The sequence below is a fragment of the Plutella xylostella genome, chromosome 9, assembly GCF_932276165.1.
Source record: "Plutella xylostella chromosome 9, ilPluXylo3.1, whole genome shotgun sequence".
NCBI lineage: Eukaryota > Metazoa > Arthropoda > Insecta > Lepidoptera > Plutellidae > Plutella > Plutella xylostella.
Window position 1 is genome coordinate 10,971,144 of NC_063989.1, and position 24,643 is coordinate 10,995,786.

Below are 24,643 nucleotides of genomic sequence, written 5' to 3' on the forward strand. Positions count from 1 at the left end.
CATCATTATGTCGTTATATATATGTCGCAGGCATCTGGTTTAATCTCCTGTTTGATTGAACCGCTAGCCCGTTCATTGGATGACGCTATTCAGTTGTATGACTAGACCGAACGTTGATTGTACAAGCGTCACAAAACGTCCAACTAGTTAGCGGACTTAAAATCAGTCAGGTGGTGAAAAAAACAAATATGGCGTCTAACAGCGAACAGCTGACACAAAAGCACTTGTTTTGTTATTTTTTGCAAATAAATTAGCTTTAAAGTGCGTTATTTATGTTAAAATAGTGTGACAACATGGATTTACCTATTATTACACCGCCTGCGGATAGTTTCAAAGAAAAAAATGAGCTGAAACTGGATAATTATGAACAACAATATCAAGGTACGTTTATTGTTATTGTTTAGTTAATTTGTGAGATGAGAGCTTTGTAACATAGTCTTTTTGTTAACTCTTGTCTGGTCATGTTTATCCTAACCAGACATTACAAAGTTGCTATACTATATCCCATTTAACGACTTCGCTGAATAACGTTCAGTCAAGACGTTGGACGTTACAGTCAACCACTTGACGAGTTGTTCTTTAGTCATTCAACTGAGTAGCGTCATCCAATGAACGGGCTAGCGGTTCAATCAAACCGGAGATTAAACCAGATGCCTGCGACATATACATAATATAAATTATAAATACGAAATAATATATATAAAATACATATAAGTACTTAATACAAATAATTATACATATTTTAACAATTATTTAAAGGTTCAGGAGAGGATTATAAACTATCTTACTGAGGTAGTGAGTCCAAGTAACACGCTTAAAAACGTTACAAGACGGAGCTTTCATAATAGTATCAGGGAGATCGTTCTATAGATAAGTACTTATTCCGCGGGTTTCTACCTAAATTTATGTAAACAAACAAACCATATGAGTTGCTATTTATTATCACTAGAAATGCAGCTGCTCTACGTGATATTACTTGGCGATAGACAGTGATTAGTGAATATTTCGTGTAATCCTGTTATATTGCGCCATGTAAAATGGCATTATTTAATTAATACATTGTCATTTGGGCGTGGACAGATAAGTGATAATGTAAAGCTCCCCGCCTTTACTATCGTGGGCGTAATTTGTCGATGGACCCCGCCCTACTGAAACTCTCGTAGGCTCTAAGGTAAGTGTCTAGTGTCCACCTATCGATATTGTACCTATGTATCGGAGCGAACGGATTTTCATAAATGTATGAAGTGGACGCACTTGAATTTTTATAGGTACACAGAATACTGAATGCGATGCATCAGCTGCGTACGATGCCTGGTTTGACTTGATTATCCTAGGATTTAGGATTGACTGCAGACTTTACTTAAGTACTTATTCCCACTTCCCGCTGGGGAGCAAAGGGCCGTAGTGAAGCGCCGCCACTCGTTATGGTATGGGTCCAGCCTGGAAACATCCGTCCAAGACATCCGAAGCGTTTGAGCTTTCCCTAATACTGAAACAAAGTATAATATTGACCTTTGCCTGAAGTAGTTTAGGGCAAACGTAGAAATGCATTTTTTCTTTAAAATAATCAGTGTTGCTGCTACCACAGGCACACACACAAGGATACACAGATAACCCTGTCACGTTAATCTTATAAAAGTCCTCTTTCTTCTGCAGGGGTTAAAAATAATCTGTTTAGGGCTTTGATGTCAGCAAAGCCTACGTGCGACAGAGCTTCGGTGTTGGAAATGAAATGAAAATTTAATGAAAAGTATTCATGTTTATTAATGATTGTTCATAGAAATTGAAATTTGATGCCTTGAAAGATGTATACGGCAATGTAACATCACAATGTAAAGTCCGCTAAATATTCCAGTTTATTCCAAACGCTTCCGTGAAAACCATAGCAGTTGTGCAGACTATGAACCTCACTAAATATTTTGTATAGGCGCTTTAATCATAATAATTAAAGACAAGACGTTGTTAAAATTTGTTGTAACATAGTATGCTAAAATACTATTTCTTATACCTATAAGTATTTAAAAAAAAACATACATTTCTGCCATATTCTGTACCATTAATCATTCAAGGATCGGTTTTAGGTAATGATACCTATTATAAGGTAGGTATGTAAAAAATGTATTGTTCGTACACTACCAACTCGACCAGTATATAGATGTGAGGAACTTTAATGGGTTAAACAGTAAAGAAATATTAAGTACCTACTATGTTTAAATTCCTCATAATTTAGTCCAACTATTTCAGGAATATTTTTTTATGTACAAGTCAAACCGAGTCATAGTCATAGTAGTTTCAAAACTGTAAAATATCAAAACCTCCAGCTATAATCCTCACCGGGTTACTCTTATAACAGTTATAACTCTTAAACGAGGGTTTAGTTATCCGCCAGTAAAAAGAGAGAAAGGAAATGAAAATAAATAGTAAAGCAAACTATCTCTTAGGTGTATTTATAGTTAGAAAGAGGGCGATTATTGAGTATAAGTAGCAGCAAATCTAAAATCCCAAAAGAAACCATTCAACATATAAAGACCGATGATAAAAAGATATCAAACCCACAAGAAATCGCAGAAGCGTTTAATGATCATTATGTTGATACCATTCAAAAGCATGACAACACAAAACATAATGAAATTTTTAATGAGCATAAGCACTATTCATCAATGTTTATGAGGCCAACTGATCCTTGTGATGTGTTAGAAATAATTTCAAAATTAAAAAATACGAATAGCACAGGTAATGACGAAATTAGTACAAAAATTATTAAATATGTAAAAGACTTAATATCTCCTGTGCTGAGTCATATTATAAATATGTGTATCGAAAAAGGCAAATTCCCAGACACATTAAAATTAACAGTCATTAAACCTATGTTTAAAAAAGTTGATAAAGAAAACATGGAATATTATAGGCCTGTTGCACTAATTCCAGTGTTTTCCAAGATTTTTGAACGATATATTTATAATAGTCTATATGAATACTTACAAGCTAATAATATATTGGTGGAGGAGCAAAAAGGTTTCAGGAAAGGTCGAACCATAGATATGGCAGTATTTGAATTTATTTCTAGAGTGATCACCTGCATGGATAAAGGTCAACCAGTCTCAGCTCTTTTCATGGACATGAAAAAAGCATTCGATTTTGTTGACCACAATATTATTTTAAACAAGCTAGAGAGATATGGAGTTCGAGGGACTGTTCTAAATTTAATAAGATCATATTTGAATAACCGGTCACAAGTTACACAAATAGGGAGGATATGTCCTAAGTGCAGTACTGAAACAGTATATACTTCAGGTCCACGTCAAACCAAATTTGGAGTTCCACAGGGCAGCGTGCTAGGACCATTGCTGTTCCTAGTATATATTAATGATCTTCCAAAAGTAGTTAATCACCCCATGGTCCTCTTTGCTGATGATAGTACGGCATTATTTATGGAAAAAGATAAAACTACACAAGTAGCAGAAATAAATGCATCATTGGAAATAATAATTGAATGGATGACATCAAACAACTTAATCATAAACTTGACAAAAACTAATTTCATGAATTTTAGACAGAGGGTTAATCCTGATAAATTTGATATACATTATCGAGACACTATTATTGACGAAACACAAGTGACCAAGTTCCTAGGATTGTATGTTGACAATAAGTTGAATTGGAAAGCACAGATTGACATTATTTGTAAAAAACTGAACAAATTTTCTTATGCATTACATATTTTATCAAAGATTGCGAATGAAGGAACGGTCGTCATAGCCTACTTTGGATATGTATATTCCACTCTAAGGTATGGCATAATATTCTGGGGTAATTCTACTGACATAGGACATGTTTTTAAATCGCAAAAAAGTGCATTCGCGCTATAAAAAAATTAAAACCGACTGATAGTTTTAAACAGCACTTTATTGAATTAAAAATTCTTACATTGCCGTGTCTGTACATTTACGAGATAGTTTCCTATTTGAATTCCAACAGACATCTCTTTAACACTTTCAGAAGTCGAAGATGCAAAAACAAAGTAGCTTCAAATTCACATAAGTCGGCTTTGTACAACAAAAGCGTCTTAGGAATGGCTCCAAAAATATTTAATAGTTTGCCATCTCAAATAAGAGATATAGACAACGTCGTGCATTTTAGGTAGGAATTGAAAAAGATGTTACTTGCAAAGGCATATTACACTGTACATGAGTTCTTTACAGACCAAAACCAGATATATTAAGGGCACATCCGAACGAATAGCTAAATATGTACTTAATCATGAGTCAGGCACGACATTATCATTGATTAATTTATACTTATTCTTTGACACGATTAATAACTATTTTGACTTATATATTATTTTTTATTTTAATGTCTGTACAATTTGATAATTTATGTAATTTGACTTTCTTTATGATATCATAGCATGACATTTAAATATTTTATATAATCAATTTATAACTAATATTATTTGTACACCTTCACGGTAGACCATAGCAGTAGATTTAAAAATGACTTTGTAAACACCTGTCTGAAACCTATGTGTCACAAATAAATGATTTTGAAGTTTGAAGTTTGAAGTTTGAGTATTAAGTATATTGTTTTCACATGTAAAATCTGGCACACGTAGATACTTTAAATTCCTTTTGTTAATTGTAGTCGAGAAACTATCACTTCTTGGGTACCAGTTCCTCAAATAATTAACATGCAAATCAAACAAAAAAAGTTGCTGCATTAGCGCAGACCACGCGCAGATCATACGCCGCCGCCGCGCGCCGTAGAGCATAGCACAGTGTGTAAGATTGGTGTCATAAATCGAATACCATTCGGTGAGGTGCTATCCGATTCGACATATTGATCTCTACTAAGTTGCGTTGTTGGCAAGGGTCTTACTGACCTCCTCCTAGAAATGATAGTAGTAAACGTAAACACCCTACCGATGTCCATGTACTTTGATTCACCATCTTCTCCTAAGCATACATTGTGAAGAGATTTGAAAGTGTGAGTGGTTGTTATCAACACTCGTTTGTGAAAGTCATATTTAGCGACACGAAAGGTATTTTGTTATTTATCATTTTGTTTGTATTACCAACAAGGTATTGACAGGATTTTTTGTTTTTGTGTCAACAGGAAGATAATGTCTTCAGCGAAGCGAGTGTTTCTGAGATGGGGCTTCTTCTACCAACTGCATTGCCTGCGTCTGCCCATGTAACCGCGGCAGATTCCTTAAGATCCCTTCTAGTATTCAGGTAAGAAGTTTCAGATAATTATAGCCTTTGACTATTCTCTCCAGTGGGCCTGCTCAATGTTATTACTTAGGTATGTTTTGTCTTTATCATATCGTCTAGTCTAGTCAATAATAGGCAGAAGCTGCCAGCCTACTTGACGGAGCTACACAAATAAAAGACACAAAAAATAGGAATATCTGCTTCTACACAGACAGTATGGCTATTTTAGGTGCCTTAGGCAGAACTATAACAAAATCTAAATTAATTTTAGAATGTCACAGAACACTGGAAAACCTAAGCATTTCAAATAATGTAACAGTAGGTACAATGGATCAAAAGTCATAACGACAATATAGGAAATTGCGAGGCTGACCGACTAGCAAGAATGGGATCAAATACCCTACCAATAGGGCCAGAACCATTTATTAGTTTTTCATCAAAGGCAATAAGGCAATGTCTCACCGATAAAACACTATCTGAACACAATCAGGAGTGGAAAAATCGGGTAGATTGCAGACAAACTAAAGCGTTTATTGAACCATAAACTTACACGCTACTTACTCAACCTGTCCCGTAGTAATATATCATTAATGGTAATATTAATAACAGGACATTGTTGCGTGAATAAACACTTATATACCATAGGTAACTCAACTAGTCCCTTCTGTAGGACATGTAAGGAAGTAGATGAGACGGTTGAACATATTCTGTTAGCTTGTCCACCTACTACAGAAACAAGATTATCTATTTTTTGGACCAACAGAGCGCCTACCTCAGCTATTGAAACACCCAGGCCTGCTACTCCAGTTTACTCGGGAGCTAGGCTGGCTGAGCTGAAATCAAGGTTGACTGGTAGAGAATGCTCTTAGCATTAAGTCCACCTGATTGTACATCTACTTTTGTAAATCGTGCAATAAAAGCATAAATAAAGAAATAAATATGTACAAAGGTTCTACTCGAGAGAGCCAAGTACAGGAACTTCACCTCAAGGATGCATGGAATGTTAGCTGTCACCAAAGCTCTGCGTATGATATCGTTGAAGGCACAGTGACGGGGCAACCTCTCGGCACACCTCGTGCAGCTGAGAGCATGGTGGCCGTCTGCCTTTACCATCACCCCACAGATGTACTTGTGTGAGGCACAGACATCCAAACTCAAACTAAAAAAATAAACATACAAAGGTGAAATATTAAAACATCAAAACTATCAGTAGTCAATTTTTATTAATGCGAACTGTGCCGCTTAAGGTGAGCTTCGTCTATTCAGAGTCAGAGTAGGGTTCGACCGAGAGGTACGAGTCCCAGGTGTAGTTGAAGTACTTGGGGGCAGCCCTGGGGTCAGCGACGAACTGGCCTTCCCTGGGGATGATCTTGGCCTCTTCCTGCTCCAGACGGTAGAGAAGGATCTGAGCCAGCTGAGGAAGCTCCTCAGACAGGTCTCGCAGCTCGCAAGGGTCCGCGATGATGTCGTACAGGCACCAAGACTCTATAAAAAGAATGAAAAATTAAGAATCAGAGAATTAGAACAAATAAGGTGTTCAATAGAAGATTTAAAAATGTATTGAAAAATATAGTACCTGCAGTAGGACTGCAAGGCTTGGGGACGACATCGCCGCAAGTGACGATAGCCTCATCGCGGTCAGCCATGACGTCAGCGTCCAGAGGGATGCCGATGGTCTCCAGAGACTCCCAGGCCTTGCTGTCGCGCAGCTTCTGCTTGTAGTCTGGGGGAGTTCCGATGATGCCGCGGAGGTCTTCACCGTAGTGCTTGCTGAGAGACTCCTCGATGGTTCCCTTGATGAGCTTGTGGCGGCCGAGGGTGACGGAGGAGTGGTTGAAGTAGTCGTCGATCTCGAAGATCTCGGTACGGGGAGAGGGCTTGTTCTCGATGATGTGGCTCCACATGGGGATACCGTCCAGACCGGCGGGGATCTTCTCACCGATGGCCTCGAGCAGAGTGGGGACCCAGTCAGCGGCGTGCATGTTGCCGTCGTAAACATTTCCGCGCCAAGAGTTTCCGGGAGCGACCTCGGGTCCGGCCCAGATCATGGCGTTACCACGGATGCCTCCCTCCCAGGGAGACTTCTTGACTCCTCTCAGGGGGTAGTTGGAACCAGAGTTGGCGCCGAGACCGACGGTGGGGGCACCGTTGTCAGTGGAAAAGGTGATGATGGTGTTCTCGAGCATGCCCTTCTTCTCGAGGGTAGCGACGATTTCTCCGATACTGTCGTCCAGTTTCTTAACCATAGCTGGAAAAGCGGAGACAGTTGTTTAAAAGATGATCAATAATTGAGGTATGTGCATTCATGATAATAAGTGTAGTATAGATGTAGTTACCGGCGAAGATACGTCTGGGGTGGAGCTCGACGTGCCTCTGGGCGCGGACCTCTTCAGGAGGGGCCTGCAGGGAGGCGTCTTCGTTGCCGTTGTGGGGCGCGTGGTGGGTCAGCAGCAGGTACAGGGGCTCGGAGACGTTGTGGTTCTCAATGACTGAAATATATTCATTCGATTAGTTACCCACAAACCTTTCAACAGGAGAAACTACTGCTCTATTTCATGGTAAGTCTACATAACTGAATTACTTTAAATTTATGTAACAAGCGTATCGTCAATCTACTTACTGGTGGTGGACTTCTCGGTGTAGACGTCGGTGATGTATCCCTCGGTGGTCCAGTCGGGCTTCAGGTCGTCGAACAGACACAGTCCAGTGACTGGCTTGCCGTCAAGCTATGGCAATAAACAATCATAATTACAGGTGTGTTTTAGCAGATGTTATAATTGTCTTCAGGAAGATTCATCCAGGAGATTGAAAACAGAAAGACTGATGTCCCAAATATTGCATCAACACAGCTTATATGCCCTTAAAACATCAACGATATCGTATCAGTAAAGTGACATAGTAAACGTCATAATATGTGCTGATACATACCCTCGATTGAGCGTTGTATTCGTAGTAGTCGATGAATCCACCGCGGACTCCGAAGTGGTTCTCGAATCCTCTATAAGTGGGCAGTTGCTCGAAGAAGGCGTGACCGACGTGCCACTTGCCGACTATCTGGGTCCTGTAGCCGGCGTCTTGCAGGTACTGGGATATCAGGCGCTCCTCCAGGGGGATACCACGCTCCTCAGCGTTGGATAGGGGCATACCTTGCATACCTGTAAGGAGCAACGACCTGGGATTGAGAAAAAGGGTTCCAGGAATGCTTCTTATCACACAAAGAGTTTTGCAAACAGAGCAAAGCTCTGGACTGGAACATGAAAGTGTAAGGTGATTTCTTATGAAGCAGGATATCGAATTTTCTACAATTTTAAATGCTCCTGTACCTCGCTTATAAGAATGAATAGTCATACTTTTGTAATTGGTACTTACCGAGGGTGTGAGCGTATTTTCCGGTGAGCACGGCGGTACGGGCGGGCGAGCAGACCGCGTGGGTGTAGTAGCGATGGAGGGACACTCCTGAGCGGGTCAGCACGTCGAGATTGGGGGTCAGCACGGACTTGGAGCCGTGGGTCGAGGTGTCGTCCCATCCCTGGAAACAAGAGCATTTACCAATAAGTAAATAATATAAATCAAAACAAAAGTAGGTATACACTTAGGAATTCTTACTTTAACTTCCTACATAGATCATCAACAAAACCTAAATACCTAGTTTTATCTTCGATATCGATATTTGCGTATTTTTTTATCTGCGAATCTTATCTAAGTAGGAGCGAACACTCGCTCTTAAAGTGCTTTTAAAAATGAGGATGTTCTAAAATGGATAAATTAGAATGAATATATTATTTTGCTTTTAAAATATTACTTAAAATCCCCTAAGAACCAAGGTTAAGCTAATATGGCTGAACTAATAGAGGCATTAAAACGTGTGAAAACACGTAGATGTAAATAGGCCAATGAATTAAATATGACATGTGTAGTTGATGATTGAGGACAAAATTAAATCTACAAAGTGATAATGGATAAGAGAATCTATGTACCACTGCCAAGGAAACCATTGTATAAGGTTTTTCTATTTAAAATTCGCTTAAGGTGGTGAAACTTACATTTATAATCCCATTTTCATGTGCTAACTTTGTTATGCTATCTTGGTCACTTTGAATCTGTTTTTTATGATATCCTGATATTTATGCTCGTATATGTATAATATTATGATGCACATATCGTCTGAATACACATCGCAGTTATGGATTACATTGTTAACGAGCATAATTTACCCAATCGGTCCAAAAATCCGATCTGCACGCCGGTTCTAATATTTGCAAGTACACATGCAAGATGACATTGCATGATGAGATTGCACAGCCTGCAGCAGTAGCTCGTGCTCGAGGTATCGTGCAAAAGGCTTTTTTGAAATCGATAAAGACAGTTACAATGTGCTTCCGCTTATAGATACATGGTCTCAGTTAATTGAGATAAGGTAAGGCGAAACCCATGCTGCGTTTTTGTAAGTACATTATTATTCTCTAAAATCTCTGATATCTGTGTGACTACATAAACTTATAGCTTTTTCTACAATTTTGTTGATAACAGATAAGATTGCTATTGGCCTATAATTTGCAAAATCATCATGCTTCCCTTTCCCTTGTCTATAATAATAATAATAATGTCTGACCGTATAATAGACTGCTTTAATGCCGATGGATAAATATATATTCATTGGGTTTGTTTACCAACCCTGTAGACATGTTCAATGGTTTTCAGTTTTTAGGTGGAGGTTTTCAGAAATGTTCTGCGCCACTTTTATTAGGTTTTAGTTTTCCTTGACTTCTGCTCCTACAATATTTATGTTTTTTTCAAGTTTTTCATTTTCTTACGTTCATACTTGCTCCTCTAACGCTTGGTGCATTTTTCAAGATAGCTACTTTTATGTATTAGGTCTGCCATCTTGTTTTCTGATTTCTTTAGCCGTTCGATAGTTTCTATTAGTAATTCAAATAGGGTCTGTTATTTTTCTGTATAGAAATCGATAGTAACATGCACTTTTTATACACTCACGGGCAATGAAAAAGTTCCAGTGAGAAAATCACCAAATTACTCCTAAACGAATAAGACTAGATTAATGACGCCTTCTGCAATATTGAACTACATTTAAAAACGCGCCAGAATATTACCAACTAAAAACGTAAACATTTTGAAAAAGTCCTATTAAATGTTTATAAAATGTTAGCCCATTTAGTGTCGGAATTTTGTGAGTGGAACTGTTTCTTAGCCCGTGAGTGTATAGTTGTTTTTAAAAAAACATGTTTTGATGCTATCGATGATAATTGATCGCAATTGACGTGATTGTGATAACACTGTTTCACTGTTCCACAGTCGTTTGTTACACTCACGTAAAAGGAAACAGTTCCATTTGCAAATGCAGTTCCAAATGCAGACACCAAAATTTCCCCCAATTTTTTTTTACATTGATTAGGAAATTTTAACAAAATATTTACGTTTTTAGTTGGACATATTATGATATGCCGTTAGTACATTTAGTACTTAATTATTGCAGAAGGCGCCATTAAGTTAGTTTTCCGTTTAGAAGTAATTTGGTGATTTTCTCAATGAACATTTTTCATTGCCCGTGGTGAGTGTATTTAAAACACAAGTCTTATGATGAATTCTGAACATGATTTATACACTACACTGTGTCGAGTTGAGTTGAGAGATTTAGCCACATATTGCTTGCACTTTTTACAGCAATTAACGCTGCGCGTGCGGCGGCGGGGGGGGGGGGGGGTCTTTGCGCTGGGCTGGGAGCGTCCGCGACCATCTGGCATACCCGACTGACGCTAGTCTGACTGGCCGATCCATTTACTTCAATGACAAACTACTTAGTCTAGCTCTTAGATAATAAAAACGGTTGGTGAACTCACCATGTCGTCAGCCATGATCATGATGACGTGGGGCTTGGTGGCGGCGGAGACGCAGAGCGCCGCGCCCAGAATCACCACTACTTGATGCAGAATCGCCATGCTGGTTGAATGCCTGTTGGATCACCGCAATCAATGGCTACCGACTCACTGGCTTGACTATATATACCGGCCAAGATCTCACGATATCTCGCTTAAGTTACGATAAAAAAGGATTACTTATTTTTAATTACTTGATATCTGGAAAAAAAGATTGTCATCTTGTACAGAATCAGGTTCTCCTATGGGTTCCGTGCGTGATAATTTTGTTGGTTTGGTTGATGTTTTGGGGTGGAACTAGGCCGCATCCGTTGCATGCAACTGGACGCTATGATAGACTGTGCAATATGACCAGTCGTGGAAAATTCGATGCAGGAGCTCGTGGAATGACCTAGCCTTCCATAGCACTGTGTGGAATCAGAAACGCCAAAAAAATCATATTCAGTAGGAGGAGTAAATTTTGCCTAGCCCTTAAATAATTGAAACATGGTTTTATAAAATTATGAATCCTTAGAATTTTAAATTATTATTTACCTACATAGAATTACAAGTAACTTAGTTGAATACAGGGTGAGACATGTCAGTTTTATTCATATTGTAATAAAGAGATAGTGATTTCATACAGATTGTAACAAATAAATTTGTGATGAAGGTGTAGGATAAGCCTTAAGCCTTAAGCACTACCAATCACTTTTTCAACATCACCAAAGGTTAACTGGTAGAAAATGCTACTAGCATTAGGTTCGCCTTTGTACCAATTTACTTTGTGCAATAAAGAATTTAATAATAGGATAACTAAATAAGTAGCAGTCTTATCTTGGAAAAACGAGTACCTATATGAAAGTGTTGGTATATTTTTAACAGAGCAGTCGTTAGTAACTCTGACTGTTGTGTCGACTGTCTGGAGAGTCCTGGGTTCGATCCCCGGCTGGGAAAGATTTGTTCTAATAATTTTTCTGGCTTATTATTACTCTGTTATTAACGTTGTTTCGATGGTATGGGATATTGTTGAATAGGTCTTTCTAAAATATTGTAGTTATGCTCAAACCATCTTTTGATTCAGTGATTGATTCAGTTAACGAGCTTCAAAGTGATAATTTTTGTTAGACTCGACTGTCCCCCCTGCTGGTTAAATGGTTGGTTCAAAAGTATAAAAAAATCACGGATGTTAGGTAGTAGTACATATATTACGAAATTAAAAGGAAAACTATCTCAGGCAATTACACTTATCGGAACCCTCACTGTAATAGTTTTAACAATACTTTTACGAATAGGAGATAGAAAATTTAAGGAATAAGCATGACATTAATTTATTTTTAAACAGAGAGGACTATGCGAAATGCTGTAATGTCAGTATCAGAACAAAATTTTCAGCAGTACCTACAAGTCAGCTGATAAGGCCCCCCGGCTATGATGAGGTAAGATCATGGGATGTAAAATTTATTGAAAACTAGCTGTGCCCGCGCGCTTCGCTTCGCCTTAAAAAGATTTTCCCGTGAGAATTCCGGGATAAAAAGTAGCCTTTGTTCTTTCCCAGGGTCTAGACCATATGTATACCAAATTAAATTCAAATCCGTTCAGTAGTTTTGGCGTGAAAGAATAACATACAGTTAGGTACGTTAGAAAATGAAAAACTTGAAAAAAACATATCAATTGTAGAAGTAGAAGCCAAGGAAAACAAAAACCTGATGAAATTGGTGCAGAAAATAGTTTAACCTTCCAACTAAAAACTGAAAACATTGAACAGGTCTACAGGGCTGGTAAAAAAACCCATTGAACATTCTGTATATCCAACGACATTAAATGAGTCTATTATACGGCCAGCTTATTATTATTATTATAGACAAGGGAAGCATGAGGATTATAAATTATAGGCTCGCAATCTTATCTGTTATCAACAAAATTTTAGAAAAAGCTAGTCACTCATGGGTACGCGGGCGTACGGAATAAAAAATAATAATAAATTAGATCAACTTTTACACATATTGAAATAGATTTTTATCTTTTATATAATGAGAGGAACATTATGTAAAAAAAATTGAGATTACACGGCAGTATTTTAGGAAAAAATATGGACTTTTAATTTTTCCAATATTTAAATGGACATGAATCTTGAAATGTAACGATCTAGTGTTATAATGTAGGTAAGTAACACTAACTGTAAACATTGACATATATATTTTGACTGTAAGGGCACCATGGAAGAAATAATACAACAGGAATGCGCACTCACCAAAATAATGCAAACAAAAATAGACCTAACGAATTCACCTTAAGATTTATATTTGGAGTGAAAGAGGCCGCGAGCCGATAGAGAGGGTTACCACAGAGCCCTTCCTCTCTTTCTAATAATTGCCAGGATTTAGTTGTGTAAACTTTAGTAGATTTTGTACGAAGAGAGCTATGCAAAAAAAATATTAAATTAACTCATAGACTAGAATAGAAGAATAGAATAGAATATATTTATTGACAAAAACTTAGCCTATTACAACATGTTTATGATCTAAATAAAGTAGAAGTAGTTAATCTTAAATAATACCGAGTTAACTAACAATTTACATTACACAAGGCTTCGGCTGCATGAAATGGCCCTGGCAACCTACACTAGGAGACCTGTATCGTAGGAGCCAGTGTCTTTCGTTCATCGCTTGAGTTTCCTACTTGTTAGACATATTTTATATTTTAGTTTTGTAGCTACATATTTAAATATAATAATACAATACTTAGTGCATATAAATATGGTATGATATAAATGAGTATATATATATAAGGGTATATAAATACTTAAGTATATTTAAAGTCATTTATTCAAGGTTATAATATAAATTAACATTTAACTAATGAAGCCTAACCTAATTGTAAATAAAATTATGAAAACTGAACTAAAAGATAAAATTTTACAAATTTTTCCTCAAACTTAGTCTAACTAGTCGAAGATGCCGCCTCGTATCGTTCCTGGCTCGAAAGTGCCCAACAAGCCAGCCGCATTACCGCGCTGTATCGCCAACGAAATGCGCTGAACCAGGAACGACCCAGAGCGAGCATCATGACCTTTTTCCTTCAGGCGCTTGCCAAGCTCTCTGATGAAGCATAACGCCTCTGTTCCCCAGGAACCTGCTGCTTCGACAGCAAAGGGCAAAAAGCTGTAAGAGGCTTTCAAATTGGAGTACTTTAAATGCTTTGCCCCTGCAGCTGTCTCGGCAGCAGCTCCTCCAGCACGAATTGTGTTGCCGAGATGAGCGGCGGCATAGGTACTTACACATGTGGCGTCCCAAACCAGACATTGGCCCCTCTTCCAAGGAATTAGTGTAAGGCCATCAGGGCGCTTCCCGTCGGTCCGAAACAAACCAGGAGGTTCAAGGACGCACGGGATGTTAGCTGACACCAAAGCTCTGCGTATTATGTCGTTGAGGGCACTATGACGGGGCAACCTCCCGGCACACCTCGTGCAGCTGAGAGCGTGGTGGCCGTCTGCCTCTACCATCACCCCGCAGATGCACTTGTGTGGGACACAGACGTCGCAGCCAAGTCGCAATGCTACTGCAATGCGTAAACTGTCGTTGTCCAAATATGTGCCAAGCTGGGGCGAAGGCAGTGCATGCAACCAGGCTCCCGCTTCCGGTCTCGTAACCGCCTTAATCCGTGCAAGGTGGGCCCCCGAGGAGTTTGCCATAATATCAGCAACGAGAGCCTTACACTGAATTTCATCCCATTCTTTCTGTATGTTCGGTTTGACAACATTCTGGTTCGGATGCCTGCTAGCCCACTCTGTCAACCCTACATCTACGAACGGAACCGTAAATCCATCACCATTAATTGAGAGTATTTGAGTGACTAGATTTACGACCCCGTGCGCCGACGCAAGGAATCCGACTAGGGCAGTATCTTGCAGCCTACGAACCCCAATGCCTCCATGTCGTATGGGTAAAGATGCTTGACACCATTGCGCGTCATTTAGAGAGACATTCAGAACGTTTTCCAATGTCCGCTTTGCAGTCGCGTCCAATGCCGCCACCTCATCAGGGAACAGCCAGGCGGGAGATGTCCTCACGGTGTACGTCAGCCTGGGCATAGCAAGGCAACTCCTTAATAGGATGAGGGCTACACAAGATGATAGTTTATCTAACTGATTCGTCAGCTTGGAGAACGTTTGGTGTTTATTCTCGAGTAGAGCGGGTATACCTTCTGGGAAAATTGGTGCTCCCAGTAACATAAATTGGTCCTTAACTGTATTTTGTAAACCTGGCACAATAGCTTCAAATAGCGAAAAGCTTTGTTGCGCCCTTGGGGTGTTACCGAAAAATTCACATTTTTTGCTGTTGAGGATCAACCCAATCGATTTTAGGTTCGAGATTAAAGTTGGTATCTCATTTAAAACTGTTTCTGGACTTCCGCCAATCACACCATCATCTAAATACCATATATTAAGGGGTGATTTAATGGAGGATATAGTTTTGTGTAATGCGAGGCTAAACACCAACGGTCCCAACGGATCCCCCTGCTGGGCACCAACCTGCGATGCGATCGATGTCTCGTGGTAAAATAGATTGCTAGGAGACGAATAGCACTGATGTAAGAAGGGATAGAGTGTTGGTACCTGCTCCATTACTTCCCTCAGCAAAACGTCTCTTTCAACGCTATTAAAGGCGTTGCGTATGTCTAATTTAATAATTATGTGATCGGGATCGTCACTGGTAAACGCACGAGTGGCGTGTATGGCCGCTTCACATCCTAGTGCTGTTCCGAAGCCGAGTTGATGCGGTTGAAGGTACGCAGCCATTTCTTCTTTTACCGCCCGGCAGCACAATTTTGCGACTAAACGTCTCAGCACACTACCTACAGCAATCGGTCTGATGCCGCCATCGGCTTTGTTTAAAGCACACAGTGAGGCTCCGTAAAGGTATGGGCACACCTCTCGATTTAGGGTACCCTTCAAGAGAAAATTTGTCAATTTGGTTAGAGACTGCAGCAAACGGACACCACTGTCACCGGCCGTAAAAGAAGTCAATTCTTTTAAATGTTCCGGACGGAGCCCATCCATACCCGATGCTGATCCATTATAAAAAGACCCTACCGACAGCCTGACATCTTCTGTACTTACTGTCAGATGGGGAGTGGTCAAGCTGGGTTCCGTGGGCATTGATAAATCACGGGATGGGGGCGGGTGTTTATCAATTAAGGATGATAATGTAGTGTCATTGTTCGGAGCTATGGAGCAATCCGAAGTAAGTAGTCTTACAGCCCCCCTTAAATCACCCTCGAAAACTTTGGACTCAATTAATTTATAGATACCTCTTTTATTTGTTTGGGGACCTTCAGAAGGGAAGTAGACGCTGTCGCTATTTATGTTCGCTTTCACTTTAGCAGTTAGGGATCTCCTATCCGTCCTATCTGGTACCCGCAGGGCAGTGTATGAAAATGTAAGTAAATGATACCAATCATCAGTGTCATTCGTCTCTAAGCATTTATCGATAGTTGCTGCTAGTTTATCTGCAGCAGAGTGTCTCGCACCTTTTGGAATGTGGCTCAATATACGGACTCTATTTTTTAAAATTGGTAAATTATCGAGCGTGACATTGTTGATGCTTATATTATTTTGATGCCCTGTAGGGAGATTACCGGAAGGTTGTGTGAGGACATCTCTGTGCATCCTGCCAATATGAACGCTAAGTCCATGTGGCGCTATAAAACTACGGGATGAGCCAGGGCAGTGCGGGCAAGGCACTCTTGAAGGAGGGTTATCCATTGTATTAAAAAATAAAAAATAGACCAATTATTAACAGAATCTAAAAATAATTACTTACTAAAATACAAAACAGGTATGGCAAATAAGATAAGACAATGGATGCTAACGAATAATTTCTAAAACCGTCTTACATCCCCCCAACAAATAGCAATAGCAAAAATAGCACCGACAAACTAATAATTATATCTAAGTATATTATATCTCTATGGACTAAAATAGTTATATCCTAGTAAGTATATATTATAAGGATCAGCATTATCAGCAGTTCTAAGGTGATAATGATGATATATTATAATTATGAGATCGTCTTATATCACTCATCACTTTACGGCCGTGATGTGATTTGGACATTTTTATCACTGGAAAGTATATTTGTAATGTTTCAAGGAACAAATGTGCCGCTGTGCCTTAGGTCGTAATAACGAAGGTGAGGATCACGAGTCTTCGATCAGCCGCGGGTCTCACACTACCACACTAGCCACTAGCCACTCGGCGCACTCGCAGTGTTTTCACATAGATTTTCTTTTTTGAGGATTACAACTGGGCACTTTAAATTTGGTTTCTTGCACTCTGAGACGATAAATATACGTTTTTGTAAATATTTACAAAATTTTATTTGTTATTTGTCATGTGTCATTGGAGAAGTATATTATATTAAGATAATAATCAAACATTACTAAAATTACCAAATGCAATTAGAAAGGACTCAGCCGCAAGAAACATTCACTCCGGAAGATATTTTCACTAAATAGTGTAGAGAGAATAGATAGGTACCTAAGCTAATTTAAAAAAAAACAGGAAAAATCATATAAAAGTATATAAAATAATTATTAGCTTTAGCTTTAACCCACGCTCTAAGAACTTTTATTTTTATTTAAGTATATATATTATTTCCTAATAATTTTTAATTTTCTATCATTTAGATAACTACTGTATATCATATCATTTTCAAAAACAAATTTATAACAAATCATTATTAACATGTAATTTTAATGAAATATTTGGTATTTGTATGAATAATAATTTCATAAAAAATATTGGTAGTTTTTCTAAAATACTTTACGACAAGACCGAAGTTGTCAAGATGACGGATGACTTTTATACTGTTGTGAGAGACGTTATGGTTAGGGTGACCATTCATTCGTACTTTTGAATCACTTTCCATTAATTGGGACCTGTTTCATTCAACTTTTAGTTTTATTTTATACCTAAGTATCATTAGGTGGCTTCCGTGCAGCCGTCATCAAAATCGTGACTCAGTGAATATTACACTTTAGATTGACAGAAGTGATATTGAACATTTTCTCTTTGGTTGAAACTTTAACCTTGCGGAGCGTATTGAAGGACAGATTTATTTAATTTAATTTAATAAGGTACCTACTTACCCCACAGAAAATAGAATAGAATAGTAACGTGTAAATAAAGAAGATCAAATAAATACATTGTATCATACTTATTATAAAAATGTGTGTTGTTTGATTTCGCTCATCTTATTATTTACGTCAATCCTAACTCTCTAATGAAAACCAGTCCATCTTAGTAGAATTTGGTAAAAAGACAGATTGTTGTTGCTAGTTCAAACCTTGGGAATATCTGATTGATATGGAAAAAAACATATCAATATTACATTGCAGTTTGCGCTGCAACAACACATCAATACAAATTTTACCTTCACCCTATTTGTTTACTCAATAATTGTCATATCACCAAAATACATTCGTACCCTACATTGCAATCGAATTATTCGAATAATAGGTGACTTTGAGACCATCGACACCTATTCGCGACATGATAGATTAGAAGTGATGTCTCATGAATTACCTAAAATTATGGTCACCAAAAATAGAAAGAGATGGAGGGCTCCGTGCTGACTATCTCTGTCGGCTCGTTTTTTTGGTGCAGTGCGCATTCCTGTTGTATTATTACTTCCATGAAGGGCACTAATAGCTGCCGCACAGGTCTCCCTAGTGCAGGTTTCAAAAGCTTACTATTATCTTGTAGGTAGAATATAAATATTTTCATTGTTATTCTTGTAAGTAACTTTAAGTTTTAAATGTGTGCTTCATAAATAAATTCGTGATAAATCACATAGTCACAATGTCAATATGGTTTTTACAATAAATTGAATGAAATATTTCATCATAATGAATCAATTGGTAATACTTAACATAGAACACCGTTTGATTGTGACAGTGCAATAGTAGTAGTATGATATCTTAAGAGTTATTTCGCGCGAACATAAAAATCGAGTTATGGTAGAATCACCCAGATATCAAAGTTTTAAGAGAATTATAATGTACTTAAGTACTTACAAAAACGCAGCATGGGTTTCGCAAATATAAAAGTACGGCCAGTGCCTTATCTCAATTCCCTGAGACAATGTTAACCAGCTAGGTAAGTGGAAGCACATTTTAACCATCTTTATTGAATTCAAAAAAGCTTTGGCGAGAAGCGCCCTGCCACGTATCTGAAACGTGTGTAATACCTATTTTGTAGGCTATGGCGTCTGCGCCGGATAGCCTCCTCTATAATTATAATAGTGATGATGATGATGCCGCTACCCGGACTTGGGGTGGGGTATGCTAAGGCCAGGGTCTCCTATTTACGCCGTAGGTCCCGTCCAGCGTCACGCCGTAGGCCGCGTCACGATGCTCACTATAGAAATGTACTGATGCGGTCTCCCTCACACGCCGACGTTGGCGCGTAGACGTAGTGAGCATCGTGACACGGCCTACGGCGTGACGCTGGACGCGATCTACGGCGCGTAATAGGAGACCCAGGCCTAATGTTAAAGGGCGCTGACGCCAACCTAGCAGTCAGTCGGTCATCTAGGTCTGTCATTATGTACATACTTGGGACGTATCCATATCGCATGACGAAGAGAGTAAAGGATTAGGGTACTTACATAGAGAATCGGGTTCCCTGTATCTACCTGTACCGGTAACCTGATTATGCGAAAGCGCTCATGACATTTAAAAATCCGGGAAATGCTCCGTGAGTGAGCGCTTTCGCATAATCAGGTTACCGGTACAGGTAGATACAGGGAACCCGATTCTCTAGGTAAGCACCCTTTGAATGTTGCGACCCTTTGTCGAAATAACGGGCTGAGGTATCCTTAAGAAATTTCCGGATGGTAGGAATTTTAAAGTTCATATTGTGCGAGTTGTAATTTCGGACAAAGTAGGGAGCACCAGTGGCTCGACGAAGAAAACGATTTTTCCGAACGAACGAACATGCAACAACAGCATGCTGAATACAACCAGATAGAGTAGCTGCAGTTTTTTTTATCCGAAGCTTCTGAGCGAAACGCAAACCACTGCTATATCTTGTTGTATTAGGCGTGCCGATTGCTTGAATTTTTTTGTACGTTTGTTTGTTGATTTAGAGAGTGACCCCCCGAAACGGTGCGTTGGCCCATAATATATAATATTATATGACTGTGTATAATGTAGAGTTGGTATTTCACACGAGCATGATATCTTAATGCATCTCATTAGGTTGTGCATAGTTTAGCCAGTGGGGTTGGCACCGCCACCACCGGACATTAGCACTTAAAAATTCTTAAACAGCGTCCGTCGGTCGCTCGCTTGTGAAATCTGACGTATCTTATATGGATTTGACAGATGTTTGTGCGGTAGCAGGACGTGCGAGTCATGAAACCGTTAAAGCTGTATCAAGTATACTTACAGCAGGTTCCTACCTACATTAATGTGAACAAACAAAACATAGGTCTGGCCTAGGTATATTGTTAGACATTATGAGTCACAGGATGTCTATGAGTTGCTATTTATTATCATTAAGAATGCAAGCCACGTGAGATTATTTGGTGATAGATTACTGAATATTTCGTGTAATCTTGTTATATTGCGCCTTGTAAAATTAATTATTACATTCTCATTTGGGCGTGGAAAGATAAATTATAATTTAAAGCTCCTCCCACCTTTTATGTCTAAAACTCTCGCAGGCTTTGAGGTAAGCGAAGCGTCCACTGCGGGACGAATGCATGCCAAAAAATAACTTGACAATTATTAAATATAATTTATTTACTTAATAGCTATTAAAGAGCTGATTATGTTTAAACGGCTGAACCTATAGGCATCGTAGTAAGTATATTAAAATACCTTTTTAATGACAAATGTTATGTCGTTATTGGTTCCTGGACCATTTTGGCTGGTCCTCCTTTAATGAAAAGTATTGATTTGCGTGTTCTTAGCTGGAATTTCAGCAAACGCTAAACGCATTTAGCCGCCTGCCAAACGTCACGATTTAAAAAATACAATTTTAAATTCGTTAAGCGTTTGGTAAAAGTGACCCTATGGAGCTTTAAATGACGTGAAAAGAATGAAGCCTTGAAATATGTATTCGGCAATGTCACAAAGTTCGCAAAATATTCCATTTTATTCCAAACGCCTTCGCGAAAACCATAGCAGTTGTGCACACTGAAGTTTTCTCTCTAAATATTTTGCACAGGCGCTTTGATAATAATCATTAAAGTCATTTTGGTATCAATATTAACTTTTTGTTAAAATACTATTTCTCATAGAAGTATTTAATAAATTCTTGAGATAACAGAAAAAATAACAATGGTATACCTCCTAACTGGTCTATCTCTGCTAGTAGGAAAATGTATGAAAGCAAATAAAAATTATGTTATTTTTCCACATTTTATCAATCTACATTACAGTCATACCCCCTTATTCATAGAAAAGTTACAATACGTTTTAACTAATAAACTGTTTTGTCCCTCTCTGTCAAAGAACAAATTGTTCTTTGTTGGAGAGGGACAAAACAGTTTATTAGTTAAAACGTTTTGTAACTTCTCTATGAATAAGGGGGTAAATCTCTACCTAAGAACTGATAAAATCATTCAAGAAATCGTTTTTAGGCAATGGCATTTTAAAGTATGTATGTAGATATAAAGTATGTTTGTGCACTACCAAAAGTACCAAATCCATAGTTACATAGATGTGAAGAACTATTTTGTTTCTCTATTTGTATTCCACTTTTTTTTAATCCCAAGTATTTTTTATTATTGTGTCAGTCGTTTTAGACGCTAAAAATTTAACATCGCATACCAACAGGTTGATTCCATGAGAGTATACAGGGTGTCCCAAAAGTCAACGTCATCCCTTAAAGGGCTGATAGGTCAGCTCATGAGAGGCCAGAATATCACAATATGACCTTAGTAAAAACTCGATAATTTTCGAGATATTGACACTTTTATAAATTTGCTGAAAATCGACACCTTGGATCAGTTTTTTGCGTGCCGCCGGTACAAAAATCCATATTGTTAGAATTTGTTTGGTGTTGCATCACCCTGTATAGCCCTGCTATTGATCGCAGTCAAAAAAATATCGAGTAATGCTGTATGTTTAAAAAAAACACGGTTTTCAAAGTCATAAAAGGTAATCGTATTTTTTTATAAACAACTTTGACTCTACATACTGTAAAAAAAATATACTACGCAAACCTGGAACCTTATTTAAAAAAGTTGCTCATTTAATGCAGTTTCCAAAATGGTATGAAACGTTGCTATTGTTTCAATTAACAAAAAAGTTATTGCTATTTTAGTACAAAACGACCTTGATGTAAAATTGTTTGAAGGAAATTTATCTGACTGAATTTATTAAGGGTAAGTCATGTTGGAATGAGTAAAAGTAAAATAGGTGGTGTGGCCGGGAGAGGGAAAAGAGACAGCGTTGTCACAGTTAATAAAAAAAACGCATTTTGAGTATCTTTCTCGAAAAAAGTGGACTATAGCAACTCCACATTCCCCATAAATGTAGCGCATGGTAATGTACATTCCTGAGTAGTGCTAATGTGTGATATTGTACAAGTAAAACGCTTACACATGTACATTGTACACCCACAGTATCAAAAAAAGGGACAGATCAGTTTGTCATTAACATTACCTCTAATTACTTGTTATTTATTTTAAAGTTATTGTTAAACAAAACCAAACTCTCAAAATTATGATTATGACCATTAATGAGTATTATTTTTTGCTGATTATGTACGGTGGCCTGCGCCTAAAAGTATACAGGCGGAGTTTTTAAAATAGCGATACCTGATGATGAAGGGACCAGCTACATCTGTTATAAATCCGGGGACGTGTTGTGTGTGATGTGTGTAGCAGTGGTGATTATGTGGATGTGCTTGAGCAGCATGTGAGCTTGAGATCGCTATTTTAAAAACTCCGCCTGTATACTTTTAGGCGCAGGCCACCGTACTTAATATAATAAGGTGGTATTATAATTTTGAGAAATAAAAATAAAAGTCAATAAATGTTTTTTTTAAAATAAGGTGTAAAAAACGAAAAATATTTTTTATAAGAGTTTGGTAAGTTTTTTCTTAGCTATTTTTGCGTCATCTATGTTGCCACGGCTGACCCCACCACCTATTTTACTTTTACTCATTCCAACATGACTTACCCTTAATAAATTCAGTCAGATAAATTTCATTATCATTTGCACCTTACTTTTGATTGAAAATTATTGCAAATAAACTAAAAACTATAAAATAAAATAATAATTAAAAATATTTCTTCAGATTACTTTGTCACCGCACCAAAATAAAAAAAGAACAGTTCCTGCTTAGGTAATATTTGTACTGTCACATACGAGTAGAATTTGTGTAAACCTTAAATTTTTTCTTACATTTTAGTGGTTTTTTTGAAGTCGGTTTTTTAATTTTTTTAAATGAGGACAATGCACTTAGGGTTCACAAACACATCTAGAATCTAAAATCAATCTCAGTGCGCGATTCCAACTCGCACTTGGCCGGTTTTTTCTTACGCATACTCGCATTCTGTGCCGTAACCCACTCTTCACCACCTTACTCGATAGTCTACCACTGATTAAGTTTGCTGCATCGATTTTGAACTTCAACGGTCGGCTGAATCAGGTGGCCATCTTGGTAAACGATGCTCTTCATGTGTCCCCACACATATAAATCCAAAAGTTTCACAGCTCAGATTCAGCGTAAGTGTCTAGATGGGAATCATGGACAATACATTTATTGGGCCATATTTTTTGCCAAATTACCTCAATGGCGAGTTTATGAATTACCCCTCCTTCTAGGGTGCCTCTAATACTACTTTACTTACATATAAGAGTAATATGGTTTAATTCATAATTCACTGTAAGACAGAGAGAGAAAATTAAAATAGAGAGTACCTAAACCAAAATATCCCTTTAATGTATGTTTGATAATTGCTACTTAGTTAGAAAGAGTATATAAAATCTGGCGCACGTTCCCTTTGTCGAGAAACTATCACCTCTTGGGTACCAGGTACTAGGTTCTCAAATAATTTAACATGCAAATCAAACAAAAAAAAATGCTGCATGCTGCATGTAGACTGTACGCTTAGCACAGTGTGTGAGGTTGGTGTCATCAATCGAATACCATTCAGTCAGATGCTATCCGATTCGACATGCTCATCTCCACAAGTTTTTGGCAAGGGTCTTATGTCCTATTATAAGTACCTACTTAGTTAAGTTCTACCTATGAGTGAGAGCCTAACTGCCAATAAACTGCTTTGCAGTTTGGCGGTGTGTACTGTCATTTAAATTTGTGTTTCTTATGAATAAATAAATAAACTGTTAAACTGTTAAAAAAAAACTGTTACTGACAAGGAATCCTTCATCTCCTATGGACGATCCCGATAGTTGCAAGAGCATGCACATATTTTCACTGTTCGTAGTTTTTCCACATGTCTCTTATTAAATTCTCCATCTTCTCCTGGTTGTGAGAAGATTTGAAAGCCGAGAAAGAGTGGTTGATATCAATACTTG

General features: G+C 38.1%; 1 protein-coding gene across 1 annotated transcript; it reads right to left on the bottom strand.

Annotated features, from left to right (window-relative positions):
• Positions 1-6,429: 6,429 nt before the first annotated feature.
• On the bottom strand, positions 6,430-11,214 carry LOC105390608 (arylsulfatase B-like). The gene is made up of 7 exons (XM_048623081.1): positions 11,069-11,214; positions 8,580-8,739; positions 8,139-8,365; positions 7,831-7,936; positions 7,547-7,699; positions 6,787-7,458; positions 6,430-6,695 (listed from the first exon to the last, which is right to left on the bottom strand). The coding sequence occupies exons 1-7, from the start codon at positions 11,165-11,167 to the stop codon at positions 6,469-6,471; spliced, it is 1,644 nt and encodes a 547-aa protein (XP_048479038.1). The 5' UTR covers positions 11,168-11,214; the 3' UTR covers positions 6,430-6,468.
• Positions 11,215-24,643: the final 13,429 nt, after the last annotated feature.